We start from the raw sequence: 18,742 nt of genomic DNA, 5'->3' as shown, positions 1-18,742 counted from the left end.
AGAAAAATAAACTGATAAATAAAACAGGATAGGAGACACGGTATGGTCGTGTCAGACCGTTGTAGAAGACAGTTTATGGGGTTATGTCGGACCGATGTAGCAGCTGACCGGAATCAATGTCGGGACAGTTTACGGGGTCATGTCGGACCGTTGTAGAAGCTGACCGGAATTAATGTCGGGACAGTTTATGGGGTCATGTCGGACCGTTGTAGAAGCTGACCGGAATCAATGTCGGGACAGTTTATGGGGTCATGTCGGACCGTAGTAGAAGCTGACCGGAATCAATGTCGGGACAGTTTATGGGGTCATGTCGGACCGTTGTAGAAGCCTGTGGTGGTGCACCAAGGGGGCGACTTAGGGAGTGCGCCATGGGGTGGCTTGGGTGGTTCGCAGGGTGTGTAACTGTGCTCACCATGATATATGTATAACCCCCCCTCAAACTCAAATAGGTGTGAAGATAGAAACCTATTTGAGGTTGAAACAAAGGGATTGATAAAGCTGACCGGTGTAGAAGACACTGTATGAGTATGTAGATAGGCTGCCCAAAAAATGTACATGTAGATATATATCGAGCCCTCAAAAGTCGTGCCCTCAAAAGGTGTGCCCGCACCCTCAAAAGGCGTGTCATCAAAAGGCGTGCCCGAGGCATCAAAAGGCGTGCCATGAAAAGGCGTGCCAGGTTGTCGGCGTCAAAAGGCGCGCGATGCGCGTGGCTGCCTCTGTGTCATGGTCTTTATAAACCGAAGCGGAGGAGGCAGAAATTGAGACAGAAAAACTGAGAGAAACCTCTGAAAAATTCTTCGTTTTGCTGAGAAAGAGAGGTCGTTTTGCTGAGAGAGATAGTCTGTAACACTCGGTTGTGAGAGATATTCTGTAACACTCTGTTGCCCAGAAAATGGCCTCGTCTTCCCGTGGGCTGCTGACTCTCTTTCCCGACCTCAACGAGTCAACAAGAGAGATAACGGGTGCGGTGTCCCGTGAACCTCAACCAAACACCACTGGGTTTGCTCCGTTGAACTTTCCGATGCAGTCGGTGGAGCAAAAAATGGCAGTGCAAACGGATGTGGAGGCGAATCAGTATACTTTAAAGGCATGTGTGGAGTCCATGACGGCGGTCACAAACTTGTCGCACCGGCTGCAGAGTAGGACAAATGAGGTGCAGCAATTAAACTCCCAGCTGGCTCTGCTCCAACGCATGTATAAGGATGCGCGAGCAGAGATAAGCGTGCTAAGGGCAGAAAACAAGGAGCTGAAGCAGAAGTCTACCGTGATGTTCCGATTTGGAGGGCCGCCATATGCTGCAGTGGAGGAGCAGGGAGTAGTGATCGTGCCCAGTGGAGTGGGAAACACGGAGGCAACACCGGCAAGGGCCGCCCAGGACGGAGGCAAGAAGAAGAGACCGGCTGCAGAGTAGAGAAGAAAAATCCCGCCTGTGGATGTGGTTGTTGGGGTTGTGTGTGTTGGGTTGTTGTTGTTGTTGTTTTTTTTTTTTTTTTTTTTTTTTTGATGTAAAATGGTGATCGGGGTGAGCCCCGACATGAATAAAATATGGGCTGTTATGCAAATTTGGAAATGTTTGATAGATAAAGATGAAGAAAAATAATAAAGGTAGGAGTGGGAACAGGGCGAATCAAGAGCACCACTGAAGCTGGATAATAAAAAAATAAAGTTAGAATAAAAAATAAAGTTTGGATGGTGGATGAGTTTTTTTTTTTTTTTTTTTTTTTTTGGAAAGAATAATAATAATAAAAATGTATTAAGGGGGAAGAGGCAATTCCCGTCGGTGTGTGGGATTTTTTTTTTTTTTTTTTTTTGTTGTAATAAAAATAATAAGAATAATAATAATATATTAAAAAAAAAGCATGTGCCTGGGGGATCATCGAGTCGGACCCTGATCCTTGACTACTGGTCCTTGGTTGGACTTGTTGATGGCGCTTTGGGCTCTGTGTTCGGAGAGGTTGGTTCCGTCCTTAAAAAATAAATGTAAAATGTGGAGTTGTTGCGTAGTTGTGGGGTGAAATTGAACTGTGTAGCGCGTTACAAGGCGGCGTCGGGGCCGAGGTCGGCGGCGGTGGCTGCCGCGATGGGCAAGAAGGCCGAGGAGGATTGATAGTTGGAGGAGAAGACGATGGTGGCTCGATGTCGCCATTGATGAACAAATATGTGTGAGGCAGAGAAGAGTTGAGCTATGGACTTTGTGGCAGCGGAGGGAAGGTATGTGTAGAGGTCCGGCGGGCGGCCAAGGCGAGGCTGCCGCCCGCCGGTGAAACAGAATGACCAGGTTCTTAACCTTGCTCTGATACCATGATAAACATTGATGTATAAAGAAAATTGTATTATTGATAGATGTATTGATTTATGTGTGTTATTGTGTAAATACAAGAGAATGAGCCCTCTCTCTTTATAGAGAGGAGAGGGAGACAATTGGAATCGAAAATATACATTAAAATAATACAAAGGCGTCTGTCGAAGCTGAAGGTGGTAGTGGGTGAGCTCTTTACAGCTTACAAATGCCAGCCTACAAATGCACTATAGTGTATAGTATATTATATTGTTAACAGCAACCAGATGGCCCATAATAAAGCAATGGAATGAGATAAAATCTCAACATCGCTAATCTGCTCCACCCAGTTCTTAAACTAGGAAAAGAAGGTTAAGGGAGTTCCAACGCCAAAATCTAATCCCAACATAGACCCACGCCAAACCCTTTGAGAGATGGGGCAATCAAAATATAGATGTTCAATAGTTTCCTCATACTCGGAGCATAGTGAACAGAGTGTATCTATATTGAGCCCTCGCTTCTTGAGTTCGTGTTTGACCGGGAGAATATTGTAAAATTGAATTTGTATTACACTTCATTTCAGCATAGTAACTTGGTTTTTAATTTCTTGCAAATATATATATATATATATGAAAGTAGTCCACGTAAATAAATATAATAAAATATTTTTTTCCCCACTTTTTCTTTAACTTCACTTTTATCACTTCTAATTTTTATACTCTTTTGAGTTTTTTACCCTGATCAAACTGACATTTACAAAAATATCCTAACAAAATGCAAACAAAATGCAATGTGTGTGTTTGGTAACGTTTATGTTTTTAGTTTATATTTACAAAAATTTTATAAACTGGTTTTTGTTTATTTTTAGAAAAACATAAACTACAATGCGTTTGGTAATTGACAAAATATTAAAAAAAAATTAAAAATATAAAAAAGAGTGAAAAATGGCAAGTGGTGGCAAGTGGCGGCGGAAGACGGTGGTGGAAAGTGGCGACGGTGGGTGGTGGGTGCTGGCGGGTGAGTGGTGGTGGTGGGTGGGTGGGTGACGGTGGCGGGTGGTGGGTGGTAGCGAGTGGGTGGTGATGGCGGGTGGTGGCAGGTCGATGGCGGATGGCTGGTGGTGGTGGGTGGTGGCGGGTAGGTGGCGGATGGGTGGGTGAGTGGGTGATGGGTGGTAGCGAGTGGGTGGTAGTGGTAGTAGTGGTGGCGAGTGGTGAGTGGTGGTGGCAGGTGGGTGGCGGATAGCGGGTGGTGGTGGCGGGTAGGTAGTGGATGGTGGTGGGTGGGTGGGTGACGGTGGCGGGTGGTGGTTGGTAGCGAGTGGGCGGTGGTGGTGGTGGTGGCGGGTGTGGTGGCAGGTGGGTGGCGGATGGCGTGTGGTGGTGGGTGGTGGCGGGTAGGTGACGGGAGGTGGCGGGTAGGTGACGGGTGGTGGTGGTGGTGGTGGTGGTGGGTGGGTGGGTGAGTGACGGTGACGATGGCGGGTGATGGGTGGTAGCGAGTGGGTGGTGGTGGCGGCAGGTAGGTACGCGGATGGCGGATGGCGGGTGGTGGTGGATGGGTGGTGGGTGGTGATGGTGGGTAGGTGGGTGACGGTGGCGGGTGGTGGCTGGTAGCGAGTGGGTAGTGGTGGTGGTGGATGGGTGGGTGACGGTGGTGGGTGGTAGGTGGTAGCGAGTGGGTGGTAGTGGCAGGTGGGTGGTGGGTGATGGTGGTGGTGGTGGTGGCGGCGACGGCGAGGGGTGGTTGGTGGTGGTGGTGGTGGTGGTGGCGGTGGCGGCGGCGGCGAGGAGTGGGTGGTGGTGGCGAGTAGGTGGCAGGTGGGTGATGGGTGGCTGGTGGGTGGTGAGTGGTGGTGGCAGCAGGTGGTGGTGGGGGTAGGTGGTGGGTGGTGGTGGCGGAAGACGGTGGTGGAAAATGGTGACGGGTGGTGGCTAGTGTTGGGTGGTAAAAAAAATAAATTTAAAAACTCAAATGGAAACACATTTTTTGTGTTTTCATTTTTTGGCCAAATTTATAAACTGAGACCACTAATTTATAAATCAAAAATTTTACTAAACAAGTTTTTATTTGAGTTTTTAAAATTTTTGTAAATATAAACAGAAAACTAAAAACGTAAGTGTTACCAAACGGCACCAATGTGTGTACGCACATAAACAAAATGTAATTCAATTAGGTACTTTTTTTTTTTTTTTTAATTTTTATTTTATGTTGTTGCTTCTTCTTTTTCGTACAGATATTAGTTACAAAGCATAAAACACAACAATGATATGTAACAACGTTGAAAAGCAAATCTGATGCGTTAATCTCAAGCTTAATCTATTAATCTGAGCAGTTTATTTTATAAAATTTAATAAAAAAATCGTTTATATATAAAAAATTGAGTTAATAAGATATGAATAATTATATAAATTTAATTATAGGAAAATTTACCCATAAGTCCTAGTTTTTGAAACGTTGAACCATTTAGTCCTAAAAGTTTTCTTATGCTCCATTTAGTCCCATTTTTACATCAACATGATGTGAATGATGTAAATGATCTGATGTTTCATTCTATAATTTCAAAATTTATTGAAATCTGATGAACATTAGATGTTTTTCATCCTATATTTTCAAACATTATTGAAATTTGATGAACATTAGATGTTTGAAATCCAATGTTTGTAACATGACTCTGATGTTATTAGCATTGTATCTGATGTTATTAATATTGTAATGGGACCTTTCAGTCTATAAGAAAACTTTTAGGACTAAACAGTGCATAAGTCATTAATTTGGGATTTATTGGTGCATCCCCCATTATTATATTTATCTTTAAAAAATAAATAATTTATTTTTAAAACGGATCAAATCATTGAAAATGGGTAGTGACAAATGGTTCGTTTGGGATGTGAGTTGACTTTTTAGCTATTTTACTTGGGACTAAAAATCTTAGTTTAGGATAGATTTTTTGATTTTTTTAATTTTTGTGAGAGAAAAAATATAATTTAAATGTGATATTTTGTTTTATAAGACTAAAAATTTTATTTTATTATTTTTTAATTAAAATAAATAAAAAGTCAAAAAATCTATACTATATATTAAGCAAAAGGGAGTTTTTAATCTTAAATTTTGTGGAAGCTCCAATCTCCTAATCTAAATTTTCTGATTTTTTTATTTAAAAAAAAAAAACTTAGCATTTATTAACTTTTCTCAACCCCCAAGTCTTACACTTATAATAACACTTTAATGCATTAAGAACAAGCATAAAAAAAATTCTTTGAAATCCAACACATGAATTTCTTGAAAAATCTCAATACATATGATTATTATCCCTCATAATAACACTTTAATGCATTAAGAACAAGCTCTTGGAAAGGTCAACACATATGATTATTATCAAAATATTAAACTTTAATATAATATAATAATAATAAAAAAGGCATTTAAGTCAAGTTTGGGAAGTCCCAAATAATTCATCTTTTTATTTTTTTTCCATCACATCACCTCTATACTTTTCTGCACATGTTTTCGTAAAAAGTTAAAAAGTGCACTTATTTAGGTCATCCCAAACAATTCCTTAATTCATTAAAAAGTCTAACACATATGATTATTATCAAAATATTAAACTTTAATATAATATAAAAAAGAAAAAAAAGAAGACATTTTAAAAAAAAAATTTAAAAATTACAATTCATATATATAGATAATTATAAACACAATTCGTACATAACACGGGTGATATGCTAGTAATTAAAAAGGCAAAATGAAACATATAAGTTTGTATATATCTTTTCATTTTTCAAGTCGATCCAATCCATTCGTAGACCAATCTAATCCTAAAATAAAATATAATCCAATAATGAAATAAGCAGAGAGAGAGAGAGAGAGAGAGAGAGAGGGGCAAACAGCAGGCCCTGGGGCTTAAAATCAGTTGAGCAACGGTTAATCCCGCGATAATCAGTTGGTAATTGTGGGAATTATCTCCATTCCATCCCAAAAATCGAATCCTGGAAATCGAATTGGGATTCTCATCATAATACCTCAAAGTGACAGTTTGCGAGTCTAGTCTCTCACTCTCTGCTTCCTTCCAGTTCCATTGCGGGAAAGAGAGGAGAGAGGATATGGAGGGAGTTGGGTCCAGACTCGGCCGTGCCTCATCTCGTTACGGTCTACCCACCACCACCACCACCGCCGCCGCCGCCACCACCACCACCGTCTTCACAGGCCCTGTTCGGAAATGGAAGAAGCGCTGGGTCCACGTGTCCTCTTCATCCTCCTACCGCAACAACAACAGCAGCAACAATAAAAGCTCTACTCGACCCAACACCAAGAATGGAAATGGAGGCAATGGAAATGGCAATGGCAGTGGCAGTGGCAGTGGCAGCAAAGCCTCAGCTCTCCTTCTGTGCCGGTGGACCCCAATTTCTCCTTCCGACTCCGACAACAACTCCGTCATTCCGGATGAGCCGCCGAGACGCAAGTTCCGCTACACTCCGGTATAAACCTAAAACCTTTACTCTCATGCCCACAGATGCTCCTCCTCTCTTTCTTACTTATGCTTCTTCTTTTTCTTTTTTTTCTTTTTTATTTTTAAAAAGGGTTTTGTTTTGTGGGGTTTAGGTAGGGTTTTCGTTTGGGAGATGTGGGTTTTGGTTCTTTCTACATAATCATATGTAGTAATGTATAGCAGTGGCACACACGTACACTCATGTAGATGCGGCAGTCTGGGTTTCTGTTTTTGTTGTTGTTGTTTCCTTGATCTTTGAATTCAAGGGCTTATGGGTATAAATTGGGGTTTTCCTTAGAGGACGTGTATTTTGGTTCTTAGCAACCCACAAAACCATTCAATTTCCAAAATCGCTGGATACTCTTGTGTTGTTAAATTTGTGAATCTCGTGTCTTCATTACTATGCCCTTTTTGTTACACGTGATTTTGAGATTGATGGGAGAGAAAGCCATACAGTACTAAGAACTTGGAGTTTGGGTTTGGCTCTATATCTGTTAATTTGCTTTGTATTAAGCCTTTTTAAGTTGCTTTGGTCAGTAAATTCCTCAATAGAAAGGACACTTTACAGGGTTTGGTTCCTCTTGAACGCCCCTGGGTTATAGGATGAGAAAAGGATCGGCTTTGGAAGGGATGGATGATGGCATTTTAAACTAGCCTTTGATTTTAGAGCACATTTAGGTCATCTCTACCACCAGATTGAAGGCCAAAGTCACGGTGGAAGGTAGCGGGGGTGCTTAATGTATTTCAGAACAGATATTTTTAATTTTGATTACTACCCATTTTTTGAGGATTTAAACAAGAGAACTGGGTGACCATGCTTCCATCATACGGCATATAGTGGAAGATTACTACCCATTTCTTGGAGAAATTCTTACAATCTGTCTTCTTCTCTCTTTTTAGTCTCTTCTTGTTTGGAAATGTAAAACAAGTGTTGGACAAGGTGATTATTTAAGTTCTCTATAATTTTCACGTATGGCAGATTGTTGCTCTAGAACAAAAAAAGGAAGCTGCTGAAAAGGTTGATGACAAAGCTGAAACAAGCATGGCCCACTCACTCACAATCGGAACAACCACCAAGAGTAATGATGCCTATGAAAAACCTAACACCGAGGGTGCTTTCCTGGAAGAGATTCAGGTGAATAGTTGAACCTTTTGTTTATTTGTCCTCATGAAAAATCTCAGTGCCAGTTTTTGGTGGCATTCTAGTTTTGATGAGCCTTGCATTCAATGTATCCCCATATTTTTGGCTTGTTAATAAATCCTTGGTTCCAGATTGCAGCTATGCCAAAAAATTTGGGATATATATATATATATTTTTGGCGTTAGCAGAATAGAGAATTGTTTGTTTGTTACGTGTTTGTGATAGATGCAGTTAACTTTGTAGAATGCTTAGAAAAGTAGTATTATATTTTGTGAATTGCATTATATACATATATAATCTAGCCAAAGAAAGTAGGTTCAGGGGTGGGGGGCTGTGGTTTGATACTCAGATTTCTTTAGGCAGTTGATTATTACCATTGTTGCTACGTAACACAGAACTATATGATAGAAAATGCATAAAATAGAAAGTAGAATGTATCCCAGGTTTTAGACAATAGTTTCCTTTGCAATTTAGTTTGTAGATATACATGTGAGGTGTTTCGGGGCAACTTCAAAATGCCATGTTGGTAATAAGAAAGAAGAATATAAAACTAATGAAGATTTAATGCACATATTTCTTTTGTAAGTGAATCGCCCTAAAGTATATGCTGGTTGCAAGTATGCTTATTGACTGAAATTTGAGCCTAGATAGAGAGGAATGACTGATTTTTTTTTATTGTTTATAATAATTATATGTTTTTCCCGCTTGACTCCTTGTGTTTGGAAGATGTTTAGTTGAATTACCATGTTTGATGTTTGGTTCAAATAAATTTTTTCGCCTCCTTTTGGTTTCTTTTTCATTTGTCACTTGCTATCCAGCAAATAAGAAAATTTGAGAGGATTTGGCTATTGAATTGAAGATTTCTGTATGTTGGATTCATGATTACTAGTTCTTGATATGCTTAACTGGTTTGTGTTGCAGGCAGCAAACAAGAACCTATTGGTGCGACAACATTCAAACACAAGCCATTTAAATTTGGATCTGGGCTTCAAGAGCCATAATGAAAACCATGAATCAGATGGTGGAAGCAAGGAGGTCGAGTTGGGTAGACCGAGATCAGGTTGGTTTCGGACGTAGCATGATATGCTTCAACGTTATCCCGGACACAGAAAACAGAATGATGAAAGAAATGGCTTGTTGTGTGCAAAGATGAAGTCATCGTTTGTTGACTTTTGTGGTGAACGTTGGTATTGGCTCTTGGATTAGCTTGATATGTAAATTTAGTTTTTGATCAAGATATGTAATATATAATGAAATGACCTTTCATGTAGTGGATAATGGAACGGCTTTCAAAACTGTTCGACTTTGGAATTACTTTTGCTATCAGATGTCTTGGGGATAAACAAGGAAGGGGCTCTCCATTGTGCCTGTTGGAGTTTTTGTTTTGTTTTGTTTTTTTAATCATAAATCTTGCAATATTTGGAAAATTACCGACTGTTGTGGAATGACTGATGGGGCTGGCTGGAAATTTAACAGAACCCCACTGTTTGGGGTCTTCTGTTTCTCTGATGATATAATTATTTTGAATTTATTTTTCGACCATCAGTGGTTTCCCAAATAATGAACATATATATAGCAGTAATTTCTATGTTTTGCATTGAAACATTAATTGTACTGTTTTGAAAAGAAACATGTGAAAGTGGGGAGGCGTAATTTGCAGCCGAAGCCGGAAAAGATTGCATATGGGTGCTTCAAGAACATCAATGGCTATTCTTATATGACATTGATGAAGGAGAGAACACACAAGTCAATTTCCATGAGATTTTAATACATTTTGATGAATCGGTTAGAATTTTGGAAGAAGTCGCAACATCATTAACAGATATCGAGCCATTGAAGCAATGCGTTGGGCTATAATCGGACAAACAATTTCATCGTGCTATTTGAAGAAGTGTTTCATTTGTCTAACGTGTTAGCTTTTTTCTATCCCACATCGATAGAGAATGGGGATAGTGAATTGTTTATAATGTTGGGTTTGGAAGGAAACAATTGCCGAGCTCAGTTGCGAGAGCTTGTAACCCAAGTGGGGGCAACAAGGTGACTGGACTTGGGTTCGGCCCAAAAGGTAGGGCCTTTAGTTGCTTCTTGCTGGCCTGCCCGTTCCAAGTGGGGAGTTGGCCTGCGGGGCCCTAGCGAAAGCGTGGGCTTCGTGGTTCCTAAAGCGCTGGACTTGGGTTCGGCCCAAAAGGTAGGGCCTTTAGTTGCTTCTTGCTGGCCTGCCCGTTCCAAGTGGGGAGTTGGCCTGCGGGGCCCTAGCGAAAGCGTGGGCTTCGTGGTTCCTAAAGCGGAGGGTACAGCGTGAGGCTGGTTTAACAGAGCAGCGATTACCTCCCGCTCTCAACGGTGGAAGGATTGCGGGCCGGTGCTTCCTCGGCCCAATAACGCCTGATGGGTCTCTCCTAATCGGACAGTCATCTTTTTATTTTTTTGCCAAACTCATATCGGGCCCATTTTCTCCAGACCATCGAATAATTCATTTTGTCAAATACATATGGAACAGATTTATTATTCATATATATACTTTTTGGGCAGAATATTAAAAAAAAAAAAAATTAATCTGACGTGATTTTGAAAATCAATTTTTTAATATTTTAAAAATAAATGTAATTTATTTATTAATCGATCTGATATGCCAGAATGGGCTAAAGGCACAAGAAGGCTTGATGATAAAGGCAAAGCACCTCAAATTTAACAAGAAAAAAAATAAAATTGATTAACACAATTTATATACAATTGACTGTTTAAATTTTAAAATTTACGAACATGAAATATAATAATAAATTTGATTACAAAATATGTACTAAACAGTAAAATTGATTATATATATGTATATACTAACAATAGAATTCGAATTGTGAAGAATTTTGCCTAAACTCTAACCATGATGCAGAACTTTATTTCAATATAGATATAGAAATTCTATAGCCTGGCCCAAAACTCTGACAATAAAACAACCAACATAATCACCACCATTATATTCGAAACTCTGAACTCAAAAGGGACTTTAAAATGTTTCCAAAGCCCTCCTGTGAGAGTAAATATAAATTAACGACAACAAATAAACAGAAAACTGGGTCAAAAATTGTTGAACCAAGACTACCCACAGCATCTGAGGTTTTATATAACACTGAAAACAATGAAAACACTTTCTGCTGTCACGCCCAGATATGCAACATATTCTAAATATGTCATGTAAAACAGCCTCAAGCTACTGAGAGCGTTGGTCTGTCACTGTCGCCTAATTATCCACAGCTTCTGTCACGCCAACTTCAGCCGGCCGAAGAACTCGGTCATGCAACATGTATCCCACCTGCAATCACGAAAGCAAATCAAAATCATTTTGCCTGTTACTTCCATTTGTGTTTGAGCAATAGACATGTATTGCTGAGTGTCCCCTAGAAGTGTCTGTGCTTCTTAACAATAAATAAATAAAGCAACCACACATTCTGTATTTGAAAATATTTAGGAAAGATGTTTGATATCTTAGAGAAAGTTGTTCTTCAAATTCATACAATCTTGATCAGAAAAGGAAATATTATTTACCTTCAAAACAACAGCAATAGTGCCTGAGGGCTTAGAAGCATCTGGTACTTGGAATACAGCATTATGCCTATTTGGATCAAATTGCTCATTTGTTGGGTTATATTTTTCCACTCCAAACTTTTTCAATACCTGAACCAGGAGATTCAACAAACGTAATAAGAAAACCATATCTTCAATATCATACATGTTGACTTATATAATAGAACTTCAATTGCTTTGAAGAAACATAAAAAAAAAAAACACGTGATGTCTAACTATAATTGCTTTGAAGCAACATCACACAAATATAATCAAGCGGATTTCAGATGAATGCTGATTATGAGCAAGAGAGTGTAATATACCTCTGCAAGCTGTTTTTCAGTCATTTCAACACCTTCCATAAGTGTTTTGAGAAGGGGCACCGCTCCAGCAGTGTCTTTAGATGTATCGATCTTGGAAAAACTGTCGTTTACAACAGAAGAAGCCCTACCCAGGTTATCTGCAACATCTAATAAATTCTTTGCAAAACTCTGTAGCAGATTTTCAAACAAAGAGCAAGTCAGACTCCCGAATACAAAAAGCACCGCAACATGTGGGTCCAACTTGAAAATGCATAAGCATTATTGAAAAGGATAGACAGACAAACCTGTATGGCAAATTTTTTCGAGTTCTCTGCTTCACGTCTTGTCCTGTCCATGACATTCTCCATTTCTGAATAAGTCCGGAGAACCTTCTCTTGCATTTTCTCAATTTCTTTGTGCTTCTCCTTTAGAAGTTCTTCCTTCTCTGCCACTAGTTTCATCAAATCCTTCATGGATAACTCGTCCTCCTCCGAATCTGAATCAGAAAATGCAGTTCGTTTAGTACCTCTCCTCTTCTTGGTTCCAGACTGGGCATTCTCCCTTTCAATAGTTTCAGGAGACACGGATGATGAGAATCCAAATCGTTGAAATGCAGATGTGTTGTTGAGGGATGAATGATGTAACAGGGACACCTGGCCGGTAACCACCTGGAATATAATAAGCATATGCATTGAATTCTTTTGCTAGTATGTAACAACATCCAGTGAAATTGCAGCCTAATTTTGGTTTGACCTCTCTTGATAGGGGCTAACCCAGGTGGATTTTCACCCCTTGAACTGCTCAAGCAGTATATGTCTTTGTTGGATCCAACTAGAGAGGGAGAAACATCCCACCTTTTCAACAAGACACATGCGACTCAGCACACATGACTATCCAACCAAGGCCTCCTAATGATACAGGCCTTGCAGACTTGATAGTCCCATTAAGGAGGTGATGGCTTCAAATGGTGAGAGCAGAAGTGCACACACACACCCCAAACAGAAACCAAATACTATGTGCTCGCAAACTAGAAGTCAAGCTCCCCAAACCATTCATCTCTTTGTATGTGTGTGTGCACTCTGCTCTCACCACAGCTAGTTTACTTGGATTTGATAGATTTAAGCCTGTGGCCAGCTCAGTCCCATCCCCAAAAACCTCTATAGGGCCCAAATACCATATGCTTGCAAACTAAAAAACCCACCTCTCTGTGTGTGTTGTGCTTGTTTGTGACTCTGCTCCGCCCCCATCTGTGCTAGTTCACTTGGATCATTCCCCAACAACTCTCTGTCACTTCCTCCGACGAGAATCTTGTGTGAAGGTTGTTAAAATTGTGCAAATTGCTACTAATGATGTGCTCTTTATGTTAAATTGCTACTAAGTTCATCAGGTTTTACACTTTAGGGGTTTAAATGTACATTTTTGAACCATAAGGATATGTCTTTTGGGGCCAAACTTAACCCTTCATTATCACATTATAGGTGTTCCCACCTCCTCCTTGATTCTGAAAGTACTCCATTATTTTGACGACCAATGCAGTTGTTAAATTTCATCAATTCATCGAATGGATTGATTATGAATGGAACAATTGCAAAATGATAGGAATCCAACAAACATAAATTACAGCTTCAACATTGATAAAAAGAAGTATTGCACAACTCAAAAACTCAATACACAAGTTTCCAACTTTATGGGTACCCATATCATAAACTAGATTTAACGAGCGATAAAAAAGTTTTTTCAGATCGAAATTCAACATTTAACTCCTCAAAGACATGTGGGCTTAAACCCTAACAAAATCCTCTCTCTTATAGAAAGTTAGAAAGTGAAATTGCAGAGTTGTGATAGATAGATACCTTGCTTTGAGAATCTGAAAGAGAGTGAAATTGATTGGAGGGGATTGGAAGGGGGTGGTGGTGATGTTGACGAGCATAAACTAGCAAGGATTTCCGGCATTGAGCCAAGACTGTCCTCGGAAAACGAGACGAAATTCTATATAGCGACATCGGCAAAGTATGAGTTTATTGACTGGAAATGAAGAAATCGATTTGGCGATAGAGAGAAGGGTTTGGAGACTGCAATGGAGAAGGGTTTTAGATGAGAGAGAAACGGTGGTAAAAGTAGAAAGAAAAGGAAAATACGTGCTTGGAGAGGAAGAAAACAAACGCAGGAAACAAAAAAACCTTAAGAAAAATAAAAATTGGAAATCAATGACCTATTTTCGAAATAAGTTAAAAGTTTATTTTTTTTTAAAAAATGTATAAAAAAAAAAAAGAAGTAAAGAGGTAATATAATTTTAAAAAATTAGTTTTTAACCTTGTTAGCAAAATAGGCCCCTAGGCACTGTTTAATGTTAATGAGTTTAGAAATTAATCAAAGGCAAATACTAATTAGTGCCTTTAGGCATTATTTAATGTTGGAAAATGTATAAAAAATGTTTTTAAAATATATAAAAATATTAAAAAGTGTGTTGATGTTCAATAATACATTGAATTTAACAAAAAAATGTATTGTATTTTTTAATTTTTTTTGTCTTTTATTTGTGCCCCATTAATTAAAAGGTGTTGCTAACAAGTGAAATGAGAAAAAATAAAAATAACAAATTTGAAACACTTTTAAATCAAATTTTATTATATCCGTATAAATAAATTTAAACATACGATCAAGCATTATTCAAAAAGTTATCAACTGTACTTCAGGTATATGCTTCAATTTACCTTTTTATGGTGGCTCTCATTTAATTATTGGGCGAAGACATTAATTGCATGAACTTAAAAACAGTTGGGATAGGATAAGGAGGGTGGGGCAACCTTGACAACATTAATCCCTTGTTTTTGTTGTATTGTATTTGGACATTTTTGTTAATTCATAGAAAGATTAATCTAACAAATGTTAGGCAACCCCAAAATGAATATGTAGTGTACCAAATTTAGGAATACGAAACCGATCAAACACCCCTCTTTTAAGTGACATTGTAGGTCTCTTGTTTTTTTGGATGGGTAAAAAAAAAATTTGGTGGGTAACATTGTAGGCAATTGCATCTAGTTTGTGATTAGTTTTTGTACAAATAAAATAACTAATTTAATAAAAACAAAATTATACCATAAGAAGTACTTCCATGGACAATTCTAAATTTTAGCAACACAGTTTAAAAGTTAGTTTTTTAACTTATTAGCTTTTTTGGGTGATGTTATCTCTCTATTTTTTTTTCATTTCTTTTAACAAAAATTCAAAAAATCAGTTTTTAACCTAGTTTTCAAAATAGGCACCTAATGGCAAAATCACACCCCACATATCATGCTCTTCCATTCTAGTCCATCATAAACACATTTATTCAGTGTAATCAACGGCTAATATTACAACAAACAATGTAAATTTTACACATTTTACAAATGTGGAAATCACATACAAGGACAGTTTTTTTCTGCAATTGTACTAGGCAATACGAACATTTTTTTGCGAACTTGTCATCATCATTCTTTTGCCACATCTTCTTTTTTTGTCTCAGAAAAGTAATCATTCCTGGAAAATAAATTTAAAAAATAAAAAAGGTCAGAGATTTTTAATGTCGACATTTAGTTGCAGGAAGGGTGAGTCTCGGGCTGGCTAAGCCATTCTTCAAGTTTGAAGGAAAATATAAACTATGCTCATTTGCAGCCATACTTGTAGCACAGTCACAGAACATATGCTCAAGATTTTGGAACGCAAATGTTAAGATCACAATAACTATACATGAACTATTGCTAATAAAGTAGTATATGAATTGAATCTGAACTGACTTACTGAATTTTGCGTGACAATTGATAAAAGCCTGTCCCAGACATTGTGAGATTGACACCAACAAGATTCCAGTTTTTCTGCAATCACAATATAAAATAACCAAAGGTTTAGAATTGGACACAATCCACACCCGTACGAATCTTATTATATGCATGAAGCATCATCTTCCCTCATTTTTATTTTCCTGTTTATACAACTAACCAGCATTCATGTGCTTGCAGAATGATTTTCAAGTTATAAACACGCAAACAAAATGAAACAGCAAAGATTCATACCAGGACTTTCCCTCTGTAACCCAAGTTGGTTGCTAAAATCTTGTGCTAAGTAAAATCCAACAGAACTCTTGACAAGTTTTGTTTTAGGGATTATACAATTTCATTGCAAAATGGAGTTAAGGAACCTTTGAGCCTAGAGGCTGGGAAGCAGAATTAGACATTTGAGTTATACGGAAGATAGTTAAGTTCAACAATTCTAGTAAATTCAATCCAGACCTTAACATAGAAGCAAATATAATGAAACAGTCAACAATTTCACAACGCTTAAAAAGCATGGATACATTGAGTAATGAGTGTCAAATATAAAACTTAAGGAAGCAGTTTACAGTACAAATTGTAAATGAAGTAATACAGAAATGAGAAATTAGCCTTACAGGGATAATAACTGTGCTGTAGCGAGTCCAAATGAGTCCACTGATTGCAACAACTGCAAATTTGTAATACAATTCAGTAGTTTGAGAAGAAAGTTGTGACTAAAATCAAAGTCTTCTATGTTCTACCAACAAAACTCGGAGAATCAGTTCTGTAGAATCCGGAAAAAAAAATGCGAGCTTGAATCTCAAGTTATATATGATGAAGTGAGTACCTGATTGATGAGGATATGAGAGCTGTTCAGGTGGTTTTGAGAAGTCGGCAACATTTGCTATGCTGATTACCCATTTGAATGTTGGAGCCCAAAAGTGAACTGCAATTATGACAAGATACCCTTAAATGGTTAAAATGCTATCTTATTACAATTATTGGCGTTTTTATGAGCAAACATAATGGGAAAATTGAAGACTCTGAAGCCTCCTAATGTGCCCCTAACATGTAACTTGAATTCATTAAATCTCTACAGTTGTTTTAATTCTTCTGTAGATTGATGGAGCACTATAGAGAGAGCCACGGAGCAAGATTTTTAACTTCCTCTGTAAAAATTCTGTACTGAACAACTTTCAACAACTTCAATGACAGTCACCAATCAATTTACAACATCTTTGGTGAAGAACAATGCTGTATATCACCTGTTTTTTACCCTTTTTTAGTCACCAAGTACATCATAAGAAAGAAAAAAAAAAAAAAAAAGGAGTGATGCTACGTGGCATATTCTAGTCAAATGGCTCATATTCTAGTCAAATGGTATCTTTTGGAAAGTGAATTGACTTTTTGGATATTTTTGTCTGAGACTAAAAAGTTCGTTGTAGGTTGGGCTTTTTGACTTTTGTGAGGAAAAAAAAATGAAATAATTATGATTTAGATGTAAGATTTTGCCTTATTGACTTTTTATTAAGCCCCCAACCTCAAAAAAGTCTCATGCCAAACAAGGGCAATAATTACTAAATTTGAAATTTTAAAAAAATGAAAAAAAAAAAAAAAATCCACTACAAGATAAGACTAATAACATGAATAGCGTGTGTCACTTCTCTACTATAAAGATCTCCATGTCAATTATTGGCGCTTTTTTAATTTTTTTATTTGGAGGTAGTGCCTTTTTCTGTATATTCCAGGGTGCAAAGCTACACATATAATTTACCAAAAATCAAAAATACAAAGCAACAAAGTACATATATATATCTATATGATCATCATTGATCTTGATTAATCGAGTCAGTACTTTAAAATTGCAAAAAAAAAATGAGCTGATCAAACTGTCGGCAACCACTGCAAAAATTGCAAAAAAAACTACCAAAACGAGACAATTTAGTGAGTCGCATAAGATGATGAGTTTGGAAATTAGTGATTCACATAAGATCTGGATACACTATCAAAAACAGTGTTATTACTTTCTGATCTTTCACTCGTTTCGAAGACCACACAAACACGACTCAGCATCAACGAACACAACAGTAATCCACAATAACAGAGTAGATAAGAGGATTTTTAACACAACCTACAACATCACAACCTGAAATTCAAACCAGTTTCGGCGTTCCATGCGAGAAGATAGAGTCTAATTTAATTGAAGCAAAGAGTGAGCAAAATACGCAAAACAAGAACGATTGAGAGAGAGAGTGAGAGAACGAACTGGTTTTAGGGCCAGCAGGATGGTTCCAGAACGCTTGGAGCTTCGAAGCCACCATTGAAGGAAAAAGTCCACTCTCTGTCTTGGCTTTTTTTTTTTTTGTGTGTGTGTGTGTTTGTTTTTGTAACTAACATACCAACTTATATTCTCTGGAGTTTTTTTTTTTTTTAAAGTTTTTTAGAGTGGTGCATTGTGTGGTTGAAATTTAATGACAAGTCACATCAATTTTTTAACATTAAATCTCAACCACACAATACATCACTTTACGAAACTTTAAGAAAAAAACACTCTAGAAGATCCTTGGTGCATACCAACTCCCAATGACACGGAAGACGGGTCTACTAAAAAGATAACCACCAACGGTGTAATTACGGAAAAATAAGATAAAAGTTAATTTTTTAATTTTTTTAAAAAAATTATGTAAAAAAATAAAGGAAAAATATGATTCAAAAAATTAAAAATATAAAAATTTAATTTTTAACCCAAATGCCAAAATAGGCCTATATAAATGCGTTGTTAGTTCTTGAAAGCCTAAAGTCTCATTTTAATTTTTTAAAAATTATTAAATTTGTAAATTATAAAAATACATATGTCTTGAAAGTATTGGGTTTCATAATATAGTAGTATACATTTAATTAATAGAAATTAAATTTAAAAAAAAATTAAAATGAGAAAATTTGCCATTATTGTTTATTAATTAATATGAAAATGTTTTCAAATTTCCTTAAAATATAATCTTTTTAAAAATGCTTACACAAAAAATATATTTAGTTTTTAATTTCTAAACCCTTCTAAAAATGTTTATAAGAAATATAATTTTTTTTCTTTCTATTTTTCTTATAAAAATGGTATATAATTAAAACTCAATTTAATATTTTTCTATTTTTGTAAGGAAATTTGAAAAAATTTCCTTA

At 37.4% G+C, this 18,742-nt stretch overlaps 3 protein-coding genes across 4 annotated transcripts; 1 reads left to right on the top strand and 2 right to left on the bottom strand.

Moving 5' to 3' along the window:
- Positions 1-6,041: 6,041 nt before the first annotated feature.
- On the top strand, positions 6,042-9,222 carry LOC145797395 (uncharacterized). The gene is made up of 3 exons (XM_082884443.1): positions 6,042-6,759; positions 7,750-7,905; positions 8,833-9,222. Exons 1-3 carry the CDS (start codon positions 6,385-6,387, stop codon positions 8,986-8,988), a joined length of 687 nt encoding a protein of 228 aa, XP_082740569.1. The 5' UTR covers positions 6,042-6,384; the 3' UTR covers positions 8,989-9,222.
- Positions 9,223-10,857: 1,635 nt separating this feature from the next.
- Positions 10,858-13,988, bottom strand: AR192 (Co-chaperone GrpE family protein). Of its 2 annotated transcripts, none has more exons than XM_082884441.1 (5): positions 13,628-13,988; positions 12,080-12,442; positions 11,796-11,963; positions 11,455-11,583; positions 10,858-11,221 (listed from the first exon to the last, which is right to left on the bottom strand). In XM_082884441.1, the coding sequence occupies exons 1-5, from the start codon at positions 13,775-13,777 to the stop codon at positions 11,150-11,152; spliced, it is 882 nt and encodes a 293-aa protein (XP_082740567.1). In that variant the 5' UTR covers positions 13,778-13,988; the 3' UTR covers positions 10,858-11,149. The 2 variants fall into 2 exon arrangements, with proteins under 2 accessions (XP_082740567.1, XP_082740568.1); XM_082884442.1 differs by having other exon boundaries at positions 12,080-12,427; positions 13,628-13,973.
- Positions 13,989-15,082: 1,094 nt separating this feature from the next.
- LOC145797393 (mitochondrial pyruvate carrier 4-like) lies at positions 15,083-18,148 on the bottom strand. The gene is made up of 5 exons (XM_082884440.1): positions 17,832-18,148; positions 16,413-16,511; positions 16,201-16,253; positions 15,555-15,628; positions 15,083-15,293 (listed from the first exon to the last, which is right to left on the bottom strand). The coding sequence occupies exons 1-5, from the start codon at positions 17,884-17,886 to the stop codon at positions 15,245-15,247; spliced, it is 330 nt and encodes a 109-aa protein (XP_082740566.1). The 5' UTR covers positions 17,887-18,148; the 3' UTR covers positions 15,083-15,244.
- Between the last annotated feature and the right edge of the window lie 594 nt (positions 18,149-18,742).

Source organism: Camellia sinensis, chromosome 8 (genome assembly GCF_055761805.1).
Source record: "Camellia sinensis isolate YWXY chromosome 8, ASM5576180v1, whole genome shotgun sequence".
NCBI classification, from domain to species: Eukaryota; Viridiplantae; Streptophyta; class Magnoliopsida; order Ericales; family Theaceae; genus Camellia; species Camellia sinensis.
Note: the sequence above shows the minus strand (reverse complement) of the source record. Positions and strands in the feature narration are given on the sequence as shown.

What these genes read in the sequence shown, in the direction of transcription:
- LOC145797395 (XM_082884443.1), top strand. Translation starts at nt 6,385, where the DNA reads ATGGAGGGAGTTGGGTCCAGACTCGGCCGTGCCTCATCTCGTTACGGT. An exon ending in GCAAGTTCCGCTACACTCCG is followed by an intron (nt 6,760 to 7,749) that starts GTATAAACCTAA and finishes CACGTATGGCAG; the next exon opens with ATTGTTGCTCTAGAACAAAA. An exon ending in CTTTCCTGGAAGAGATTCAG is followed by an intron (nt 7,906 to 8,832) that starts GTGAATAGTTGA and finishes TTTGTGTTGCAG; the next exon opens with GCAGCAAACAAGAACCTATT.
- LOC145797393 (XM_082884440.1), bottom strand. Translation starts at nt 17,886, where the DNA reads ATGGTGGCTTCGAAGCTCCAAGCGTTCTGGAACCATCCTGCTGGCCCT. An exon ending in ACAGCACAGTTATTATCCCT is followed by an intron (nt 15,629 to 16,200) that starts GTAAGGCTAATT and finishes TTGTGATTGCAG; the next exon opens with AAAAACTGGAATCTTGTTGG. An exon ending in CAATTGTCACGCAAAATTCA is followed by an intron (nt 15,294 to 15,554) that starts GTAAGTCAGTTC and finishes TTTATTTTCCAG; the next exon opens with GAATGATTACTTTTCTGAGA.
- AR192 (XM_082884441.1), bottom strand. Translation starts at nt 13,777, where the DNA reads ATGTCGCTATATAGAATTTCGTCTCGTTTTCCGAGGACAGTCTTGGCT. An exon ending in TTTCAGATTCTCAAAGCAAG is followed by an intron (nt 12,443 to 13,627) that starts GTATCTATCTAT and finishes ATTATATTCCAG; the next exon opens with GTGGTTACCGGCCAGGTGTC. An exon ending in CTGAAAAACAGCTTGCAGAG is followed by an intron (nt 11,584 to 11,795) that starts GTATATTACACT and finishes CTCCTGGTTCAG; the next exon opens with GTATTGAAAAAGTTTGGAGT.